The sequence below is a fragment of the Lepisosteus oculatus genome, chromosome 3, assembly GCF_040954835.1.
Source record: "Lepisosteus oculatus isolate fLepOcu1 chromosome 3, fLepOcu1.hap2, whole genome shotgun sequence".
In the NCBI taxonomy this organism is placed as follows: domain Eukaryota; kingdom Metazoa; phylum Chordata; class Actinopteri; order Semionotiformes; family Lepisosteidae; genus Lepisosteus; species Lepisosteus oculatus.
Genome location: NC_090698.1, coordinates 12,267,028 through 12,281,641, shown reverse-complemented (window position 1 = coordinate 12,281,641; position 14,614 = coordinate 12,267,028). Strand labels below are relative to the sequence as shown.

At 50.6% G+C, this 14,614-nt stretch overlaps 4 protein-coding genes and 1 long non-coding RNA gene across 5 annotated transcripts; all 5 read right to left on the bottom strand.

Moving 5' to 3' along the window:
• Positions 1-1,506: 1,506 nt before the first annotated feature.
• On the bottom strand, positions 1,507-3,509 carry LOC138237392 (zona pellucida sperm-binding protein 4-like). The gene is made up of 9 exons (XM_069186846.1): positions 3,272-3,509; positions 3,002-3,189; positions 2,825-2,922; positions 2,622-2,749; positions 2,354-2,543; positions 2,121-2,268; positions 1,964-2,039; positions 1,731-1,856; positions 1,507-1,653 (listed from the first exon to the last, which is right to left on the bottom strand). Exons 1-9 carry the CDS (start codon positions 3,483-3,485, stop codon positions 1,523-1,525), a joined length of 1,299 nt encoding a protein of 432 aa, XP_069042947.1. The 5' UTR covers positions 3,486-3,509; the 3' UTR covers positions 1,507-1,522.
• A 2,563-nt stretch (positions 3,510-6,072) lies between these two features.
• LOC138237341 (uncharacterized) lies at positions 6,073-6,424 on the bottom strand. The gene is made up of 2 exons (XR_011188883.1): positions 6,341-6,424; positions 6,073-6,223 (listed from the first exon to the last, which is right to left on the bottom strand). It is a non-coding gene; the product is annotated as an uncharacterized lncRNA (long non-coding RNA).
• Positions 6,425-6,426: 2 nt separating this feature from the next.
• LOC138237804 (zona pellucida sperm-binding protein 3-like) lies at positions 6,427-7,338 on the bottom strand (the record flags this gene model as incomplete). The annotated part of the gene is made up of 4 exons (XM_069187651.1): positions 7,202-7,338; positions 7,036-7,121; positions 6,849-6,961; positions 6,427-6,491 (listed from the first exon to the last, which is right to left on the bottom strand). Coding segments are annotated over exons 1-4 (339 nt in total), but the record flags the coding sequence as incomplete, so codon positions are not given.
• A 338-nt stretch (positions 7,339-7,676) lies between these two features.
• LOC138237325 (zona pellucida sperm-binding protein 3-like) lies at positions 7,677-8,540 on the bottom strand. The gene is made up of 3 exons (XM_069186842.1): positions 8,162-8,540; positions 7,968-8,086; positions 7,677-7,881 (listed from the first exon to the last, which is right to left on the bottom strand). Exons 1-3 carry the CDS (start codon positions 8,537-8,539, stop codon positions 7,692-7,694), a joined length of 687 nt encoding a protein of 228 aa, XP_069042943.1. The 5' UTR covers position 8,540; the 3' UTR covers positions 7,677-7,691.
• Positions 8,541-10,322: 1,782 nt separating this feature from the next.
• LOC138237309 (zona pellucida sperm-binding protein 4-like) lies at positions 10,323-12,319 on the bottom strand. Its single transcript, XM_069186841.1, has 9 exons — positions 12,091-12,319; positions 11,821-12,008; positions 11,644-11,741; positions 11,441-11,568; positions 11,170-11,359; positions 10,937-11,084; positions 10,780-10,855; positions 10,547-10,672; positions 10,323-10,469 (listed from the first exon to the last, which is right to left on the bottom strand). The coding sequence occupies exons 1-9, from the start codon at positions 12,302-12,304 to the stop codon at positions 10,339-10,341; spliced, it is 1,299 nt and encodes a 432-aa protein (XP_069042942.1). The 5' UTR covers positions 12,305-12,319; the 3' UTR covers positions 10,323-10,338.
• Positions 12,320-14,614: the final 2,295 nt, after the last annotated feature.

Sequence of the window (14,614 nt, the reverse complement as noted above, 5' to 3'; positions counted from 1 at the left end):
GTCGCGTAAGCAGGCGTGTGATCGAGAAGCCTGCGATGTTGGCGCTAATGAAGGAGCTGCAGACAGATGACAGAACACGTGTACTCTGTGCCTGCGGGCTGAAATCGCACACATTAAGAAAATAAGTTTGATATTTTCGACATTTGGCACAGCCAGCAGCCATTTCACTCTGCAGCTCACAACTGGCAGCCCACTAAAGCTGAGCAGGTGTGAGCCTGGTCAGTACGTGGATGGGAGAGCTCCTGGGAACAACGAAGGTCACTGCCGGAAGAGGTGTTAGTGGGGCCAGCAGGGGGCGCTAACCCTGTGGTACATGTGGGTCCTAATGCCCCAGTATAGCAATGAGGACACTAGACCGTAAACAGGCGCCGTCCTTCGGCTGAGACGTAAAACCGAGGTCCTGACTCGCTGTGGTCATTAAAAATCCCAGGGCGTCTCTCTAAAAGAATCATGGCCTCCTAATAATCCCCATCTGTGAATCTTCTCCCCCTGAGAGCTGGTGTGTGGTGAGCATTCTGGCGCACTATGGCTGCCGTCACATCCTCCAGGTGGTGGAGGGGAGTCCACATTACCAGAAAAGCGTTATACAAGTGGAAGTAAATAATTGAAGTATTACTTCAGAATAATTACTACATATGCTGGTGGTTCAAAATACAATTTGAAAGAGGTCAGTCTTATTGCATGTTCAGCAGGGTTTAATCTTTAAAAGTTAATGCCTCATTTTTCTTTCAGACAAGGGATTCCTAATCACGTAGTGAATTGAGATTGGTCAAAAATCCCCAAGTTGTCAAAGGTTTCTCTCCTAGCTTTTAACAGGATTAAAAAAAAAGTTTCTCCAATTGTAGTAGAGGCAAATATTGCTCAAAATATTTGCAATGCCAATAAACTGTTTGGATTACAATATTCAATTGCATGATTGATCACTGATTCTAGAAATTTTACACCCGTCACTAACCCCCCTTGAAATCATGTCATTTAGGTGATCATGAATGTTTTTATTTTTGAGTGAAAAACTTGATTTTATTTTTATAATAATTTATGGACCAGTGTCTCCCAAATGACCTCGCAGGTACCCCAAGTCCAATCCCGCCACTTCCATTTCTCTTCAGAGAGTAGAAGCCAAGACCACAGATTATCCCGCTCTAAAGCCACTTCCTGGATTGCGTGACATCAGTCCTGTGTGAGGAGCAGGTAGTATTGCCGCAGTAAGTGGAGGTACGAAGTCAGTTCCCCTACAGTCGCTGCAAGGGGAACAGCACTGTCCCCGACTCCAAGCAGCACCTGCAGTATTAATTACCTTCCTCAGTGGTCAGATTACCAAGACGAAGGAGGTGGTTCTGGAAGAGGTTTCAGAGCTGGATGCAGAAAAGCCCTCTTACTGCAATAATCATTACATTGAGCTGTTAAGCAGTGTTTTTGCCACCATTCCTTCTAGAAAGAAGCAGCTGTAAGCGTCTTAGACATCATTAAGAGAGTGAATAAGAAAAAGGCTGAGGAGGACCAGAGTTCATTTCTCCCTTTATTATGCTCCAGTTACAGCTTTGTTCTGTGTACAAGGTCTGAATCTCCACCCAGCTACCAGCAGCAGCGCAGAGACCACAAGCACAGTGGAGGCAGCTACTGCCAGCAAGCCATAGCTGAAGACCTGGGGCACTGAGGAGAGAGCAGGCAGCAGTCAGTACACAGCCAGAGCAACACGCCAACACCGCTCACACAGTGGAGCCTCTCACCTTCAGACCAGAGCCGATGCGCTTCACCCTGGGCTGGGAGCTCAGAGGCAGTCAGGATCACTTCTCCACTAGAGACCACTGCAGTGTCTTTGGAGGAGCCCCCGCGTGCTGCAGCAGCTGCCCTTCCTGGAAGAGGAACAGAAGAACTGCTGGGAGGACTGACGACCAGGATTCAGCAGCCAACAGGTACCCCTCAGCTGGAGCACTGGAGCCGACATGCGACAGGTACTCACTCCTCCTGCTGCAGGTTGGGACACAGCGGTCAGTAGCAGTCGGCTGGCACACTGCTGCACTGCAGTGGATGTAGACCTGGAGAGAGCAGAGCAGGGGTGAGAGAAGGTCAGCTGCCCTCGGGGATCAAGCTGGTGCCTCCCAGCCACGGCTCCTTACCGTCTCCTTCAGGGGGAGCTGGGAGGCAGGGTCCACAAAAGTGAACATCCGGACCATGAAGCGCTGGTAGTGCGTTGGGTACAGCAGCCCTGAGGAGCCGCCCACAGGGATCAGAGTGGTCTGGTAGTCGTCATCTCTGTATGGGCACCTGCAGCAGGAGGAGAAGGGTGAGAGCTCTGCCAGCAGGGGTCAGCAGTGGGGAATCCAGCAAGAGCTACAGGAGGACAGGTTACCCAGCAACCAGGAGGCTCCACTGGGGCTGGCTCAGAGGGCTTGGGGTGGAAGTGGCCCAGCAGTCTCCCAGCGTCAGGACAATATTGGGATCCGTCCTCTGCAAGATGTGAACCTCCACATACACAGGATCCTGCAGGACCTTGGTCACAGGGTAGTCACCCTCACTGTAGTAGGAGTCATACTGCTCTCCTGAGGAGGAGGAGGGAGCTTGAGCACTATTTCACCCTGCAGGGCAGCCGAGCAGAGCTGAAGGCTCAGCACAGGTACCTCTTGCCAGTTGGAGCTCCACACGGAGGGGTCCTGGGGCCACTGCTGGAGGGGGTGGAGAGACCGTATAGACCATTGCCTGCAGAGGAACCAGCTCATCATCTGCATACCTGCACTGGAAGAACAGCCTGCAGGAAGAAGCCAGCCATCAGGAACTGGCACAGGCCGAGGGGAGCCGAGGAAGGAGAAGGCAACCTGCCCACCTGTAGGCACTGTCCCTCGTGATGGAGCCATCAGGTCCCGGCCTCACCTCGAAGCTGGAGTTCATCAGGTTCTCATACACTACAGCACCAGCCTCCACCTGGAACAGGGGTGGGGACATGACAGGCACAGCCTGCACACACTGGCACTCTGGGAACAAGACACTGGCTGCAACTCACCCTCATCCTGGTGCCACAGGCACTGACTGGGAACTTGAACATGGCAAAGCCAGCAGTGGTGCCAACAGGGCCACAGGCTGCACTGCCACCCCCCAGCAGACTGACCGAGTCCAGGCTCAGCGGAGGGCTGGTGGCATTCCTGGACACCACAACCACAAACTGACCATCCCTGGTGCACTGCACAGTCACTGAGGGGATACAAAGGCTGGATTCAGTCCCATTATAAAAAAAGGAGTCCTGCTCTGAAGTGCTCAGGTTACACAAACCCACCATCATTCCCATAGTAGCAGCGCCTCTGGCTTGTCTGATCAAAGCAACAGTTTCCTGCTTCACAGTCGGCTCTCGTGACGGTCGGGTCTCCACACACCACCTTGTCATTATCGCTCACCAGACATTTCTGATTCTGGGCTAGAGCCACATCCAGCAACACAAAAAGCAAGGCACACAGACTCCACACTTTCCCACTAACCCCAGACTTCTCCATGGCGGAACTCGGAGAGGAACTAGAGGAAAGCCGCGCTCAGCGCCTTAAGTTCTCTCTGCGCGCTGATTGGCTGAGCTCGGCGATTGGACAGCAGCAGGCTGAAGCGGGCGCACGAGGACGTCAGACGCTCTGCGCGTCTCCAGGGTCAGGAATTGAGTCCAGGTGCGCAGATCGCTCTGCTGGTTCCCTCCAGCGTCATTCTTAAGAATTGTCTTCAGCCGTGATGTGGAAACAAGTGAGGAAACAGAACCTCAGCGGTGATTTTTAAATCCAATTAAAATCAGCACTGCTTACAATTTCACATCATTGGGCTGCTAATATATTTGGATGTTTGAGCCAGGAATCGTTTGATCTTGCTTTAGCGACTGGTTTAAAGAAACACGACTCGAAACACTGATTCGAAACTGCTTCGATGCATTTGGAGCATAGCGTTACCATACTGTCCACTGCTCCGAAGTCCGTATCGAAAGGCGCGTGACCAGGCTGAACGCGACTTCATGGCCTCACACTGTTTCGAAATGCTTCAAATGTTTTGCCGGGATTCGGCATAGGAAAAATTAAGAGCAAGCTGGTGATCTGGGATCACAACATTTTGACCCAATACACATAAATGGAAAGTACAAAAATATCTCTCTGTTCCCCGATTTGTGATTGGGTGCTACCTGTCATCACCTTATTTGCCACACCCTCGAAAAGTTTTTAACGTTATATAAAGCCTGTCTAAGCCTCGTTTTTTTCGCGAAGTCTTGCCTCAACCTCCTGAGTGCCTTGTACTGAGCCGTGTTCTTCCAGTGAGCCTGTTTTCCTGCCCCCACCTAGTTTCTTTCTTTGACTCCGAGCCTGCCTAGTCCACAGTACCCTGGGAGCTCCCGTTTGAACCTTCGCCTGTACACTGACCTTGATGTGTGAGAATTCATAACAAATAGGATCTCCGCTTCGTAAGAATGATAGCAAATCATAACTTAAAAAGTACTGCACTGAAACCTTTGTGGAAAGCAATTGCAGAAATAAAGATGAAGGTAAAACGCTTAAATCGAGAGCCATCAGTAGCAAGGGAGGTGAGATCAGCAAAGCTGTGAAGATGGGGAAAGTCTGTGCCTGGGTTGTGGACCTCAGGTATGCTTTAATCCGCTTGAGCTCTGAGGAGAGCGGCTACAGGTTGAATTCACACCTCCATTTAGTAAAATACTGGAAAAGCCGCACGGAAAGCAATGCGTTTTAATGCCGGTTATAATCGCTGAACTGCGCTTTCACGCTTTTGTCTGGATAGGGCCGATTTGCAGGTATACGGCATGTGTACAATTGCGGCAAACGAGAATCTGCTAACTTCTAGCAAGAAAAACCTCGCATAGTCGACGTCTCTAGCTTGACAATGGGTCATGTCTACCGTTTGTTAGTTAATTGGATGTAACGGACCCCAAACCAAATGAAATACATAGGATTACATTTTATGCACTATTACAATGGCTGGTTTCGGCGTTCCCCTCTTTCGAGATCTCTTATCAAGATTTTCTTTTCTACGCTTCAGAAACAAATTACGATCTCAATGCTAATGGGCCATTTTCGGACATTAGTATCATCCTCAGCTGCAACAGAAAGAGGTAGCAGAAGGAATTTTCCACTCGCATCTCAACATGATGCATCATGTTCGAGAGACACAGGAAGCTGGAGCGGCGGTTTTCAGCTATCGGTTACATCTCTTCTGCTCATGCAAGCTAATTTTGTTTAGGCTCTTGTCTTAGCCTGTACTGTCTATTAGAACGAAATCCTAAGTACAATACTGTTTAGAAAAATCTAAACTCCATCCACACACTTAGTTTGATAATACTGTAGAGCCATGCGCACGCAGGGCGGGCTGGAAAGAGCGCTTGGGGGGCGGGACTAGGGGACTGTACTGTATATAGGGGGAGAGAGGCTGGAAACAGGCTCCTCCCTTCGTGTCTGGTAGTGTAGGTGTACCTTTCCCCGCTTCTGATTAACCTCTTCTCCCGAGTCCTACGCCCGCTCCATTCGGTACCGAACGCCGCGGTCGTACCAAAACATTTTCACCTCAGAACGAAGTAAGAAAGTCAGATCCCTCCATAAAATCAAAGAAAACGAGAACCATATCAGGCGTCTCAGTTACCATAAAGAGCCCCACATAGCAACACTAGAAACGTGGCTGCCTTGTGGCTCTCCTCTACCCTTCATAAAGGATGCTGTGTCAACTAGAACCTGAATTAGAAGCAAAAATCAACCATCCATGTGCTGCTGGCAGGGACCTGTAACAGGCTGGAGTCCAGGCTGCTCCCATGCATGAGTACTACAGCAGCCATCATCAGCTGCAGAGAAGCTCCCCACCCATAGCATCTACTCTACAGAGTGGAGCTGCAGTTTAATGCTTAGCACCTGCACAAGAAAGGCAGTCAGACTAGCCGACAGCCACTGGAGCCAGTGCAGTAACAGCCCAAGCCCACCCTCTGCCCACAGTGCTTGTGGCAAAGACACTGAACAGGGTAGCATGATGAGAACATGAGAGGTCAGTGCAATAAGCAGGTGTCAAGGTCTATTGCACTGGATTAAGAAAGGAACAAGTATCACACAGAGAGACAGTTTCCAATCCCTCCTTTATTTCTCCACAGTCAGCTCAGTGGATTTACTCTGCAGTCTCCTGTAAAGGACAGTCCCCAGCACAGCCACACAGACCAGCCCCACCACTGCCCCCAGAGCAGCCAGGATCACAGGCTCAGCAGACACTCCTGGAAAGAGAGGACAGGTTAGCTCACACTGCTCTACCATAGAAATGCTTTTAGACCAGTTCAGTCCCACTGAGACTCCAGTCAGTAAACAGGTTGGGTACTAAAGGCTTCCTCTACCTGTTACATCACCTTCCTCCTGTGCTCTCAGCTGAGACCTCTGACCTTCCACCTCTGCTGGGCGGTCAACAGCCTGCTCTCCCAACAGCCTGCTCTCCCAGCACAAACAGAGGACCAACTGTGGCATTGCCTTCCCACTCAGCAGCTGCAACTGGAAGGAATTCTGGATTGAAATACCTACAGCGCTGCAGAAGACAGCATTCACTTTCACATAAGCCTGACCAGGACTTAAGGAGCATGTTGGAGGGAAGGACACCCTTTGGAACAGCCCTTTTCATGTAGCAATCCAGAGAACAGTTGCATTTCAACATTTTGCCTACATTCCCCAAGAATAAGAGCAGGAGGGATTGTGTACAGCATACAGTGCCATGGTTTTCCCCATGAAGACTTCTGCTCACAATCCCTCAATGTACCACATGTTAATACTTCTAGTTCTTGTAGATGCTAGTGTTCCACTCCAGAATCCCCTCTTCTCATTTTGAGGAAACCACAAGCAAGAGAGTCTCACCCTCTTTAGATCCCTGATCCCTCTTCATTCTCATCCAGTGCCTGGATTTGGTAGTAGGACAGCTGGAGTCACAGCAGCTGCACACCTGATCACTCCCATCCACAGACGTCCACCTACAGCAGGACAGGCATCACCGCAGACACCCGCATCAGAGCGCATTGCGGGCAACACCCTCCTCCTCACTTACACATTCCCAGTAGTGTAGCAGGCCTTGTTCAGGGAGTCCACACTCTGGGAAGCAGCAGTCACCTTCAGAAGGCAGGTGATGTAGATCTGGAACAGCACACCTTCAGTCAGAGGCTCCACTGCAGCTAAACCTCCTCACAGCCCAGAGGCCACAAGAAGACACTCACTGAGCTCCTGGCATCTTGATAGAACCTGAAGGCATCCAGCTTCATCCTCAGCTTGCCGTCCTGGGGTCTTGGCATGAACTGAGAACTGGAGCCTGTAGTTTTGGCATCAGTCAGGCACCTGGGGGAGAGGGGAGGTCATTGCAAGTGCACCGTCTGCACAGCAGTTCCTCCATCAGAAGGCACAGGACTCACCCATGATTCTTAATGAAGGCATATCTGGGGGTAGAGGTCTGGTCAGGCACCAGGGTGGCCACACAGCTGTCCACAGAGCCGGAGGGGCTGGTGGTCAGCCTGGCTGACGGAGGCTTCAATATTCAGGACGTCCCCCAGGTAGAACACGTTGGAGGTCCTTGGGGAGATCCAGTCATCTAGTATTGGAGAGGAGCCATTACAGGAAAATAGCAGAGAACCAGATGAACGTCTCCCAAATACAGATCCCTTCAAAGAGCTCCGGTTACTGGGAGCAAACCTTCATAAACCCCCAGTCAAGCTAATTCAACAAAGCAATCTTCTCTAGCAGACATCCCCAGTGCGAAAGGGAGTCTTGCTGCACCTCTCCCCTACAAGAGCACATACCAGCCATGAGCACCAGGGAGAAATCCAGGACATCCTCCGCAGACTTGGTGGAAGTGTAGGGGACCCAGGTGGGCTTCAGGGCGCTGCTGCTCACATTGTGAAACCTGGGAAAGACTCCAGCAGAGTGACACGGTCCTTATTCAGCCCTGGAGCTCCGTGGACCCTGCAGGACAGCAGATGCCTCCCTCACCTCATGTAGCGACACTCAATACCGACAACGGCGCCATTCGTTCTCACGATGGGGGTGTTGGCAATCGCCCGCGGGGTGTAGTTGAGAGAGAAGTTGTACACTAGCTCCTCTGGTGCGCTCTAGGAGAGAAGCGACGGGTGAAGCCGGCACACCACTAAAATATGAAGCTATAATGTCAAAGCCGGACACCCTACCGTCAGCGAACTACGACACGCCTGCAGCTCGGACTCGAAGATCAGGACCTGCGCCGCGTCGTCTTGCCTTGTGGCCGCACAGCCTCCCAGACTGACGTCCGAGGAGTTGATCAGCTGACCGGTACCGAACAGGTCTCTCCTGACTTGCACCACGATTTGACTCTCCCCGCACGCTACCGACACAGCCCGCACGAGCGGCGTATCCTGCTGTGGAAACCGAGGAACGTCGTAAAACACAGCCCCCTTGTGCGTGATACCGGTTCGCCGTCCGGGAACTGAGCGCCATGTAGCGGCGTCACAGAAACGCCCGAACACCAAGAAGCTGAAGAGAGAAATGCCCGAAACCCACATTTTGCTTCCCACAGAGAACAAATCCATGATACCTACTGTTTGCCAAGTACGTCTTTTTAAAGGCACAGAGATATTCTCTCTTAATGGGGTTCAGGTTTGCCGACAGAGAAAGCAGATTCTCACGGAACAAACCCCGTGTCCGCTCGTACTGAGGAGCCCGGATAGAGCGCGAGAGTCGGGGAAGATCATAGCAGCGATCAGGAAACAGCGCCGAGTCTGTTGAAAACTGTCCGAATAGGAACCGGTGTTGTTTTACGTATTCTTTTATTTCATGTTTCCATTTTCTCCGGCTGAGTCAGTACGTTCTGTTGTAATTACGCATTGTGATCCAATTTATACCTTAAATATCGTCCCAGTGCTGGCTGTGAAGACGTCCAGGGGGTGCACTTTGTAACCTTTCTTGAGGATTTTCAGAAAATAAAAATGTAAAATACAGCAAAATTCAGTCCACTTCACGCTAGGACTAAATCGCTGCTGATAACGTATTCTTAGTCAAATATGTTTTTGGCTTACTGTTAAATCACATCGGACATTATAGAAAATGTAGGCAGGCCTTTCAATGTGTAGTTTTATCTTACATTTCGTTTAACATGAATCCTAAATCCACTCAAATTACGTCTTAATTTGCGCTACACGTGTGATTTCAGATCAATGAACTGATTAGTCGTGCTGCAGAGACAAACCCGCTACATTAGAGCACCAGAAAGCGAATGAGACAGTGTCGCGTAAGCAGGCGTGTGATCGAGAAGCCTGGGATGTTGGCGCTGATGAAGGAGCTGCAGCCAGATGAGAGAACACGTGTACTCTGTGCCTGCGGGCTGAAATCGCACACATTAAGAAAATAAGTTTAATATTTTCGACATTTAAAGTACTGCTTTAGAATAATTACCACGTACGCTGGTGGTTTAAAATACAAGTTGAAAGAGGTCAGTCTTATTGCACGTTCAGCAAGGTTTAATCTTTAAAAGTTAATGCCTCGTTTTTCTTTCAGACGAGGGCTTCCGAATCACGTAGTGAATTGAGATTGGTTAAAAATCCCCAAAGGTTCCTCTTCGAGCTTTTAACAGGAAGAAAAGTCTCTCAAATTGTAATCGAAGCAAATATAGCCGAAAATACTTGCAATGCCAATAATCTATGCTGATCGCAATATTCAATTGCATGATTAATCACCAATTCCAACTTTTTATACTCAACATACAGATGACCAAAGTTTAGTAATACTGCCCACTGCACCTCCCCCATCACTAATTCCCTTTCAAATGGGACTTTTGTGATCAATAATGTCGATGTTTACAAGTGAAACTCAAACTACTTTATTTATATATTTGTTCATGGATCCATATCTCCCAAATGACCTCCCAGGTACCCCAAGTCCAATCCCGCCACCTCCCTCTCTCTCCAGAGAGGAGAACCCAAGACCACAGATTATTCCGCTCTAAAGCCACTTCTTGGATTGCGTGACATCAGTCCTGTGTGAGGAGCAGGTAGTATTGCCGCAGTAAGTGGAGGTACGAAGTCAGTTCCCCTACAGTCGCTGCAAGGGGAACAGCACTGCCCCCGACTCCAAGCAGCACCTGCAGTATTAATGACCTTCCTCAGTGGTCAGATTACCAAGACGAAGGAGAGGGAGCAGACTGTGGTTCTGGAAGAGGTTTCAGAGCTGGATGCAGAAAAGCCCTCTTACTGCAATAATCATTACATTGAGCTGTTAAGCAGTGTTTTGCCACCATTCCTTCTAGAAAGAAGCAGCTGTAAGCATCTTAGACATCATTAAGAGAGTGAATAAGAAAAAGGCTGAGGAGGACCAGAGTTCACTTCTCCCTTTATTATGCTCCAGTTACAGCTTTGTTCTGTGTACAAGGTCTGAATCTCCACACAGCTACCAGCAGCAGCGCAGAGACCACAAGCACAGTGGAGGCAGCTACTGCCAGCAAGACATAGCTGAAGACCTGGGGCACTGAGGAGAGAGCAGGCAGCAGTCAGTACACAGCCAGAGCAACACGCCAACACCGCTCACACAGTGGAGCCTCTCACCTTCAGGCCAGAGCCGATGCGCTTCACCCTGGGCTGGGAGCTCAGAGGCAGTCAGGATCACTTCTCCACTAGAGACCACTGCAGTGTCTTTGGAGGAGCCCCCGCGTGCTGCAGCAGCTGCCCTTCCTGGAAGAGGAACAGAAGAACTGCTGGGAGGACTGACGACCAGGATTCAGCAGCCAACAGGTACCCCTCAGCTGGAGCACTGGAGCCGACATGCGACAGGTACTCACTCCTCCTGCTGCAGGTTGGGACACAGCGGTCAGTAGCAGTCGGCTGGCACACTGCTGCACTGCAGTGGATGTAGACCTGGAGAGAGCAGAGCAGGGGTGAGAGAAGGTCAGCTGCCCTCGGGGATCAAGCTGGTGCCTCCCAGCCACGGCTCCTTACCGTCTCCTTCAGGGGGAGCTGGGAGGCAGGGTCCACAAAAGTGAACATCCGGACCATGAAGCGCTGGTAGTGCGTTGGGTACAGCAGCCCTGAGGAGCCGCCCACAGGGATCAGAGTGGTCTGGTAGTCGTCATCTCTGTATGGGCACCTGCAGCAGGAGGAGAAGGGTGAGAGCTCTGCCAGCAGGGGTCAGCAGTGGGGAATCCAGCAAGAGCTACAGGAGGACAGGTTACCCAGCAACCAGGAGGCTCCACTGGGGCTGGCTCAGAGGGCTTGGGGTGGAAGTGGCCCAGCAGTCTCCCAGCGTCAGGACAATATTGGGATCCGTCCTCTGCAAGATGTGAACCTCCACATACACAGGATCCTGCAGGACCTTGGTCACAGGGTAGTCACCCTCACTGTAGTAGGAGTCATACTGCTCTCCTGAGGAGGAGGAGGAGGGAGCTTGAGCACTATTTCACCCTGCAGGGCAGCCGAGCAGAGCTGAAGGCTCAGCACAGGTACCTCTTGCCAGTTGGAGCTCCACACGGAGAGGTCCTGGGGACACTGCTGGAGGGGGTGGAGAGACCGTATAGACCACTGCCTGCAGAGGAACCAGCTCATCATCTGCATACCTGCACTGGAAGAACAGCCTGCAGGAAGAAGCCAGCCATCAGGAACTGGCACAGGCCGAGGGGAGCCGAGGAAGGAGAAGGCAACCTGCCCACCTGTAGGCACTGTCCCTCGTGATGGAGCCATCAGGTCCCGGCCTCACCTCGAAGCTGGAGTTCATCAGGTTCTCATACACTACAGCACCAGCCTCCACCTGGAACAGGGGTGGGGACATGACAGGCACAGCCTGCACACACTGGCACTCTGGGAACAAGACACTGGCTGCAACTCACCCTCATCCTGGTGCCACAGGCACTGACTGGGAACTTGAACATGGCAAAGCCAGCAGTGGTGCCAACAGGGCCACAGGCTGCACTGCCACCCCCCAGCAGACTGACCGAGTCCAGGCTCAGCGGAGGGCTGGTGGCATTCCTGGACACCACAACCACAAACTGACCATCCCTGGTGCACTGCACAGTCACTGAGGGGATACAAAGGCTGGATTCAGTCCCAGTATAAAAAAAGGAGTCCTGCTCTGAAGTGCTCAGGTTACACAAACCCACCATCATTCCCATAGTAGCAGCGCCTCTGGCTTGTCTGATCAAAGCAACAGTTTCCTGCTTCACAGTCGGCTCTCGTGACGGTCGGGTCTCCACACACCACCTTGTCATTATCGCTCACCAGACATTTCTGATTCTGGGTTAGAGCCACATCCAGCAGCACAAAAAGCCAGGCACACAGACTCCACACTTTCCCACTAACCCCAGACTTCTCCATGGCGGAACTCGGAGAGGAACTAGAGGAAAGCCGCGCTCAGCGCCTTAAGTTCTCTCTGCGCGCTGATTGGCTGAGCTCGGCGATTGGACAGCAGCAGGCTGAAGCGGGCGCACGAGGACGTCAGACGCTCTGCGCGTCTCCAGGGTCAGGAATTGAGTCCAGGTGCGCAGATCGCTCTGCTGGTTCCCTCCAGCGTCATTTTTGAGCCAGGAATCGTTTGATCTTGCTTTAGCGACTGGTTTAACGAAAAACGACTCGAAACACTGCTTCGATTCCTTTGGAGCATAGCGTTACCATACTGTCCACTGCTCCGAAGTCCGTATGAAAAGGCGCGTGACCAGGCTGAACGCGACTTCATGGCGTCACACTGTTTCGAAATGCTTCAAATGTTTTGCCGGGATTCGGCATAGGAAAAATTAAGAGCAAGCTGGTGATCTGGGATCACAACGTTTTGACCCAATACACATACATAGAAAGTACAAAAATATCTCTCTGTTCCCCGATTTGTGATTGGGTGCTACCTGTCATCACCTCATTTGCCACACCCTCGAAAAGTTTGTAACGTTATATAAAGCCTGTCTAAGCCTCGTTTTTTTCGCGAAGTCTTGCCTCAACCTCCTGAGTCGTGTTCTTCCAGTGAGCCTGTTTTCCTGCCTCCACCTAGTTTCTTTCTTTGACTCCGAGCCTGCCTTGTCCACAGTACCCTGGGAGCTCCTGTTTGAACCTTCGCCTGTACACTGACTTTGATGTGTGAGAATTCATAACAAATAGGATCTCCGCTTCGTAAGAATGATAGCAAATCATAACTTAAAAAGTACTGCACTGAAACCTTTGTGGAAAGCAATTGCAGAAATAAAGATGAAGGTAAAACGCCTAAATCGAGAGCCATCAGTAGCAAGGGAGGTGAGATCAGCAAAGCTGTGAAGATGGGAAAGTTTGATAAAAAACGTTCTAGAACTGTGCCTGGGTTGTGGACCTCAGGTATGCTTTAATCCGCTTGAGCTCTGAGGAGAGCGGCTACAGGTTGAATTCACACCTCCATTTAATAAAACACTGGAGAAGCCGCGCGGAAAGCAATACGTTTTAATGCCGGTTATAATCGCTGAACTGCGCTTTCACGCTTTTGTCTGGGTAGGGCCGATTTGCAGGTATACGGCATGTGTACAATTGCGGCAAACGAGAATCTGCTCACTTCTAGCAAGAAAAACCTCGAATAGTCGACGGCTCTAGCTTGACAATGGGCCATGTCTACCGTTTGTTAGTTAATTGGATGTAACGGAGCCCAAACCAAATGAAATACATAGGATTACATTTTATGCATTTTTACAATGGCTGGTTTCGGCGTTGCCCTCTTTCGAGATCTCTTATCCCGATTTTCTTTTCTATTCTTCAGAAACAAATTACGATCTCAATGCTAATGGGCCATTTTCGGACATTAGTAAACTCCTCAGCTGCAACAGAAAGAGGTAGCAGAAGGAATTTTCCACTCGCATCTCAACATGATGCATCATGTTCGAGAGAGACAGGAAGCTGGAGCGGCGGTTTTCAGCCTTCGTTTACATCTCTTCTGCTCATGCAAGCTAATTTTGTTTAGGCTCTTGTCTTAGACTGTACTGTGTATTAGAACGAAGTCCTAAGTACAATACTGTTTAGAAAAATCTAAACTCCATCCACATAGTTTGATAATACTGTAGAGCCATGCGCACGCAGGGCGGGCTGGAAAGAGCGCTTGGGGGGCGGGATTAGGGGACTGTACTGTATATAGGGGGAGAGAGGCTGGAAACAGGCTCCTCCCTTCGTGTCTGTTAGTGTAGGTGTAGCGCTGTAATCCCTGTCCCCGCTTCTGATTAACCACTTCTCCCGAGTCCTACGCCCGCTCCATTCGGTACCGAACGCCGCGGTCATACCAAAACATTTTCACCTCAGAACGAAGTAAAAAAGTCAGACCCCTTAAAACGTGTTACTCCATAAAATCAAAAAACGAGAACCATACGAGGCGTCTCAGTGACAGTAAAGAGCCCCACATGGCAACACCAGAAACGTGGCTGCCCTCTACCCTTCATAAAGGATGCCGTGTCAACTAGAACCTGAATTAGAAGCACAATCAACCGTCCATGTGCTGCTGGCAGGGACCTGTAACAGGCTGGAGTCCAGGCTGCTCCCGTGAGTACTACAGCAGCCATCATCAGCTGCAGAGAAGCTCCCCACCCATAGCATCTACTCTACAGAGTGGAGCTGCAGTTTAATGCTTAGCATCTGCACAAGAAAGGCAGTCAGACTAGCTGACTGGAGCCAGTGCAGTAACAGCCC

Excerpts from the sequence above, each read along its gene's own strand:
- LOC138237309 (XM_069186841.1), bottom strand. The coding sequence starts at position 12,304 with ATGGAGAAGTCTGGGGTTAGTGGGAAAGTGTGGAGTCTGTGTGCCTGG. Across the intron at positions 11,085-11,169 it reads TGGAGCCTCCTGGTTGCTGG|GTGCCCATACAGAGATGACG; the intron begins GTAACCTGTCCT and ends CTCCTGCTGCAG. Across the intron at positions 10,470-10,546 it reads GCATCGGCTCTGGCCTGAAG|TGCCCCAGGTCTTCAGCTAT; the intron begins GTGAGAGGCTCC and ends CTCTCTCCTCAG.
- LOC138237325 (XM_069186842.1), bottom strand. The coding sequence starts at position 8,539 with ATGGATTTGTTCTCTGTGGGAAGCAAAATGTGGGTTTCGGGCATTTCT. Across the intron at positions 8,087-8,161 it reads CGTGTCGTAGTTCGCTGACG|AGCGCACCAGAGGAGCTAGT; the intron begins GTAGGGTGTCCG and ends CTTCTCTCCTAG. Across the intron at positions 7,882-7,967 it reads ATTGAGTGTCGCTACATGAG|GTTTCACAATGTGAGCAGCA; the intron begins GTGAGGGAGGCA and ends AGTCTTTCCCAG.
- LOC138237392 (XM_069186846.1), bottom strand. The coding sequence starts at position 3,485 with ATGGAGAAGTCTGGGGTTAGTGGGAAAGTGTGGAGTCTGTGTGCCTTG. Across the intron at positions 2,544-2,621 it reads GGAGCTCCAACTGGCAAGAG|GAGAGCAGTATGACTCCTAC; the intron begins GTACCTGTGCTG and ends CCTCCTCCTCAG. Across the intron at positions 1,654-1,730 it reads GCATCGGCTCTGGTCTGAAG|TGCCCCAGGTCTTCAGCTAT; the intron begins GTGAGAGGCTCC and ends CTCTCTCCTCAG.